This window comes from Rhagoletis zephyria, unplaced genomic scaffold, assembly GCF_001687245.7.
Source record: "Rhagoletis zephyria isolate East Lansing unplaced genomic scaffold, Rhagoletis_zephyria_1.1 Rzeph_scaffold_02471, whole genome shotgun sequence".
NCBI classification, from domain to species: Eukaryota; Metazoa; Arthropoda; class Insecta; order Diptera; family Tephritidae; genus Rhagoletis; species Rhagoletis zephyria.
This window is the reverse complement of record NW_016159555.1, coordinates 1-6,755: the sequence shown is the minus strand read 5'-3', so window position 1 is coordinate 6,755 and position 6,755 is coordinate 1. Positions and strand designations below refer to the sequence as shown.

The 6,755-nt window shown below is 39.6% G+C and overlaps 1 protein-coding gene across 1 annotated transcript; it reads left to right on the top strand.

The window, feature by feature from the left end:
* Positions 1 to 549: 549 nt before the first annotated feature.
* Positions 550 to 1,068, top strand: LOC108366967 (uncharacterized). Its single transcript, XM_017621477.1, has one exon. The coding sequence runs from the start codon at positions 550 to 552 to the stop codon at positions 1,066 to 1,068; it is 519 nt and encodes a 172-aa protein (XP_017476966.1).
* Positions 1,069 to 6,755: the final 5,687 nt, after the last annotated feature.

The window sequence follows — 6,755 nt, the reverse complement described above, 5'->3', positions numbered from 1 at the left end:
ATCCAGTACGTGAATGCTCAGTTTTTCTCAGTTTTTCGCAAGCTTAAACTTTGTTACAATTGTTTAGGGTACAACCATCATTCTTCTAAGTGTAGCAGTCATCGAACGTGTATGAAGTGTGGTGCCAGGCATCACACCCTCATTCATACAGATGAGTCTACTGAGAAATCAGCCCCTACTTCTATGCATTTAAATATTATGAAAGGCGATTTAGGCGCCGGCGAGGTGGCTACAGCCACCGTGCCAAGAAACTCAACGTCAACCAACTATAATTTTGATGTGCTACTACCAACGGCTGTGGTGACCGTCGAGGACAAAGAGGGTCAACCATATCACTTCAGAGCTTTTTTGGATCAAGGATCTCAGGCGTCGTTCATTACTGAGCAAGCTGTCCAGCAGTTGCGGTTATCACGAAAGAAAACTTGGGTTAACATCCAAGGTATATCAGAAACAAAGGTAGCAGAAGGACTATGTTCTTATGTCCGATGGTTCTCGTTATGATCATCGAACTAAATACACTGTCATGACCTACCTAGAATAAGTGGGACCATGCCCGATAAACAACTTCCGTTTACGACGTGGTCGCATTTGAAAGGCCTGGATCTAACTGATCCGACATATCATCGTCCTCATAGTATCGAGATTTTACTTGGTAATGACGTTTACGACGATTGCATTCTGAGCGACACGCATCGTGTGGAGAATGGTTATCCCATAGCTAAAAAAAACGTTTTTGGTTATATTATATCTGGCAAATTCTCCGCATCAAGATCACCAGTTATCACAGTTTCATCGTTAACCACTCAGGTCGAGATTGACCAGCTGCTAACCAAATTTTGGCAAATCGAAGAGTTACACAGTGAACATGTTCTGAGCAACGAATACCAATGGTGTGAAGAGTATTATCGCAACACACATCGCCGTCTGGATAATGGAAAATATGTTGTCCGTTTGCCATTGTTATCACAACTTCAACCAGACATTGTCATTGGTGCCTCTAGAGACATTGCTTTCAAACGATTTTTAAATCTAGAACGAAGGCTAACAAGGGACTCCGAACTGAAGTGAAGCTACCAAGACCCCATCGACGAATATTTAGAGCTGGGCCAAATGCAACTTTTCACCTCATCCGAATCTCATCATCAGCGTGCACCGAATCCTATACTTTTTGCTATCTACCACATCATCCTGTCATAAAGGAGTCGTCATCTACAACTAGTGTTCGTGTCGTGTTCGACGCTTCGGCAAAAACTGCAAATGGAAATTCATTAAATGATATGCTCGCAACTGGCACTGCTCTTCAGAGGGACTTATCAGCAGTCTTAATCAATTGGCGCTTTGTAAAATATGTATTTACTGCGGACATTGAGAAAATGTATCGCCGCATTGACGTTGATGAAGACGACGCACAATACCAGAGAATATTGTGGCGCAATGATCCGACAGAGGATATTAAAGAATATTTTTGTTCTACGGTGATGTTCGGTACGAGCTCCGCCCTATTTACAGCTATACGCACAATGCATCAGCTAGCTAACGATGAAGGAATAAAGTATCCCTTAGAGGTGGATGTGATAAAATATGAGATGTATGTAGACGATATTTTATCGGGGGGAGAATCTATTGAAAGGGCGCAGGAACTGCAACGCCAAATACTAGCCATGCTACATAGCGGTACATTTCAACTTCGCAAATGGGCGGCCAACAATCCGAAGCTGCTCGAAAACGTTCCAACAGAACACAAAGCAACACATGGCGTGTTGCACCTCAACGCAAAGGAAACCATAAAAACGTTGGGCCTATCATGGAACCCAGCGACTGACAATTTCGAATTCAATCTAAATTTTAAAATTCCAAGTGGTGCCGCCACAAAACGAAGCATTTTGTCAACTACAGCACGTTTATTCGATCCGCTCGGCTGGCTTAATCCGGTAATAGTAACAGCGAAAATCATCATGCACCAATTATGGTCATTGAAACTTGGCTGGGATACACCAGTGCCAGACGGTATACAAACTCCTTGGAAGCGGTTTATAGAGGAGCTACCTAATATCTCCCAAATACGTCTTCCACGCTGGTTGGATACTGGTGCCACTAATCCGGCTAAGGAGCTGCACGTGTTCTGCGACGCGTCTACACTTGCATATTCAGCAACAGCCTATCTACGAGCGCGCGATGATGGCGGAAAATGGTGCACCAGTCTACTACTGGCGAAGTGCAAGGTTGCCCCCATTAAACCGAAAATTACTATCCCACGAGCGGAGTTATGTGGAGCGCTTCTTGCAGCAAGGCTTGTTCAGTTTTTGCAGAGACACCTGCGCCTTCCTATCGATAATTCACGCATACATTTTTGGACGGATTCAATGATTGTTTTGGGATGGATTCGTGGAGATCCCAATCGTTGGAAAATTTTCGTATCTAATCGTATCCATAAAATTTTGGAAGTTTCGGAGCAAGGTCAGTGGCGATACGTTGCATCAGAAGATAATCCGGCTGATTGTTCTAGTCGAGGACTAAGTTCACTGAAACTAGCGCAACATCAGTTATGGTGGCGCGGACCATTTTGGCTGAGCTTTTACCATCGAGTGAATGGCCAAATTACAATATTACTGAAAATCTGAATCTGAGGAATGTCAAGCAAAGCAAATCAAAGTCAATTTCAGTAGTACAGAGAAAGAAAACATCCACCACGTTATTGAAAAATATTCATCGTACGCACAACTTGTGCGAGTCATCGCCTACTGCCACCGGTTCATCTTCAATTGCCGCCATTCACGACATGAGCGCCGTTTTAACGCATTGACAGTGAATGAGTTAGACAATAGCCTATCGAGCATCCTGCGGATAATTCAGCAAAGTGCTTTCCCTCGCTAATGGGATGTACTTTCAGCCAATAAGGCTTTGCAAGAAAAAAGTACCATCGCCCCGCTTAATCCATTCTTTGATCAATAGGAAAGGGTAATTCGACTAGGTGGGCGATTGCGCGAATCACGTCTACCTATTGCAGAGAAGTACCCATATATCCTACCACAAAAACATCATTTTTCTAATTTAATTATAATAGCATCACACTTGCGCACTCTGCACGGTGGAGTTGCAGCCACATTGCATTACATTCGTAAACGCTTCTGGATCTTAAATGCTCGTAATGCAGTTCGAACAGCCATCCATCGCTGTATTATCTGTTATCGCTACAATCCAAAACTTGCACAACAACTTATGGGAAATCTGCCAGCTCCACGAGTTTGTCCATCTAGGCAGTTTTCTTCAACTGGAGTGGATTATGCCGGCCCAATGCACATATTGCCATCACGGGGTAGAGGCCGAGCATCAGTAAAGGGATATGTAGCGCTTTTCTTTTGTCTCGTCACCAAGGCGATACATTTAGAACCAGTTGGAGATCTTTCTGCAGAATCATTCATCGGGGCCCTTAAACGTTTTATTGGTCGGAGAGGAGTTTTCAAAAATATTTATAGTGATTTTTGTCGGCGCCAATCGAAAACTCCAAGCTGATCGGCACGCATACGAAAAATATGTACAGACACAGATCGCACCCTTTCTTCTTGAACAACATATACAGTGCATTTCATCCCTCCATCGGCGCCTCATTTTGGAGGATTTTGGGAGGCAGGAGTAAAATCGATGAAATACCATTTGAAGCGCTCGATTGGTGAACAAAGGTTGACGTTTGAAGAATTGAGCACTGTTTTGGCTCAGATTGAAACCTGCCTCAATTCCAGGCCGCAGTGTTCGATGTCGAATGATCCTGACGACTTAACAGTGCTTACACCAGGTCATTTTTTAACCGGCGATGCGTTATTAGCTCCTCCGGTCATGGAAATTGAAAAAATGAGTCTCCTCGATCGGAGGAAGAACTGCCAGTATTTAACACAGCAGTTCTGGCGCCAGTGTCGCACAGTGTTTCGACTATATGGAGGCAGATGGAAATAATAGTACACCTGCACCGATTTCACTGAAACTTAACATGTGTTCTAGTTTTACTTAGAAATAGAGAATTATGAAATTTTGTAAAGATGGAATAATTGCCACGACCTCTACTCTTGTGGGCGGAAACATTAAATCTCATCCGATTTCGATGAAATTTAGTTTGTAGTCTTTATTTTATTATAAAAACCTAAATATAAAATATGGGGAAGATTGGTTTACTATAACGTTCAAAATTTTGTTTCCTGCTTTCCACTCAGAAAACAAAGGTTATACAATAAAATGACTTAGGTGTCAATACTCGCTTTTTTCCCAATATCTGGTGGGAGGTTTTCATTGTTTGAAAAATTCTTTTCGCTAAATTATGCAAAAAGAAGCTGAAAATCAAAAATTAAGAAAATCAAAAATTACATATATTTGCAAAGTCGCGCGCAAAGATCAAATTATATATTCGAAAACTACATAAAATTCTCTAAAATATTAGGCTAACTTCAAGACCTGACGGACCGGTACTCACACTTTTTTTTTACTAATAATCTTTAGCATCTACATTTCAAAGTAAATTTTTTGGTACGAAATTAGGAAAATACCAAATAAATGATAAATACCTTCACCTGAATATTCCACGACATTTAGATAATTAATTACAATTGAAAAANGATCTAGGTAAGCAAACCTGACCACAAGTTCGAATTTTTCGAATAGATCGGTCCCTGGTTCACTTCCCGGTAAAAAAGGATCCTATATGCTAATCTCGGTAAAAAGCTACCTACGTACCGAATTTTAAGCAAATCGGACCATAATAAGATTTTTTCGAATAGATCGGTCCCTGGTCCACCTACAGGAAAAAAGCAAATTTTTTTGGTCTAAAATATGGTGGTTGCTGAAAGCTGTTTATATACAAAATTTCATGAAAATCGGACCAGCCGTTCGCGAGATTACCTGTTACAAAAAAAGGGACTTCTCTTTATATAATTAGTATAGATGAAAATGAACTGATGAATACATTTTTGGCTGTATCCGTTGTTTCTGATTGTCGCAAAAAAAAACTTGTCTAGTGACGAATTCGCCCCTTGATATGGTGGTTGCTCAAACCTATTTATATTCGAAATTGCATTAAAATTGGAAAACAGGATCCTATAAGCTTATCTAGGCAAAATCTACGTACCAAACTTTAATCAAATCGGACCATAAATACGATTTTTCGAATAGATCGGTCCCTGGTCCACTTCCCGAAAAAAAGGAATCGTACATACTAATCTAGGCAAAAACTACCTACGTACTAAATTTTAAGCAAAAAACGGACCATAAATACGATTTTTTCGAATTGATCGGTCCCTGGCCCACTTCGTGGAAAAAAGGATCCTATATGATAATCTAGGCAATAAGCTACCTACGTACCGAATTTTAAGCAAATCGGACTATGAATACGATTTTTCCGAATATATCGGTCCCTGGTCCACTTCCCGGAAAAATTTGGATCCTATATGCTACCCTAGGCAAAAACCTACCTACGTACCAAATTTGAAGCAAATCGGACCATAATAAGATTTTTTCGAATAGACCTGGTCCACCTACCGGAAAAAAGTAAATTAGCCTAACTTAGTAATAGCCTAAGACATGGTGGTTGCTGAAAGCTCTTTATATACAAAATTTCATTAAAATCGGACCAGCCGTTCGCGAGATTACCTGTTACAAAAAAAAGGGACTTCTCTTTATATAATTAGTATAGATTTGTATTCACCTTACTATAAGCGTCTCCCATAGACATGTCTTCGTACCAAATTTCAAGTTCTTTTGACTTATGGTTACGAAGTTATAGCTGATTAAACATTTGCAGACCCATTGGAAGTGCCACGCCCCCTTGCAAAATTTACGACATATTTGCAAATAAAACCTTCCCGGGGTAAAAACAAATAAGCCTGCAAAGTTTCGTGCGATTCCATGGCGTGGTTCAAAAGTTATAAGGTAATAAACAAACAGACCTTCACATTTATATATATTGAAATATTATTATATGTATAGATTACTTTATTTTAATTGTTTCATTTGTTATGTAAGTACATCGTGAGAAAAAAATAAATATGAAGTATACATAACCTATGATAAATTTTATTTCCACATTTGAAGTACAATTGATAAATAAACTTTGAAATTTTTGATTTGAGAGTTAACCATATTCTCAAATGGAGATCAAGGCGTATTTAACAGGTGATAGCAGCACCCTTTTATTTTTCTTCGCCTCACGGCTTATATGTCAAATGGCTGCTGTTGATTGGTTGGAGCAGTTGATTGTTTATTGTTTTTTGTTCTCTTTCACATCATTCCTATGAAATTTTTGACAGGCCTCGCCGCAAAAGCAAAAACAAAATACATGTACATTTTGTTGTTGGCGTACCGATACCACCTTATTGAATACGCCTTGATGGAGATCAAACTCCCCTTTTTATTGACAAAGCTGTAATTTGCAAAGCAATATCAAATCATTCTCAAACGTTTGTCATTTTGTTTTGAGATTTCACACGTGCTGAAAAATCAAAACATATTTCTCGTTGGCTGTGAGAAAATAAATAATACAAAGTAGGCGGAAACATTCAAATACCATGAAAAACTTCAAATTCCCCATCGATCTCGATATCACAAAATAAGACAGCTGCTTAATTCGAAGGACTACACCTAAACTCAGTACTATCTTATATTTTATAAATTTCAGGCAAAGTCTCTAATAAAGCTGAAGAGTGTTTATTTTAAGCTTTTTAATAAATATTTCGGCGTTCTTCATTAAAATGAGCTTCTTTACCAATGAAGAG

Bases quoted from the DNA above. Each gene is read 5' to 3' on its own strand.
- LOC108366967 (XM_017621477.1), top strand. From the start codon at position 550: ATGCCCGATAAACAACTTCCGTTTACGACGTGGTCGCATTTGAAAGGC.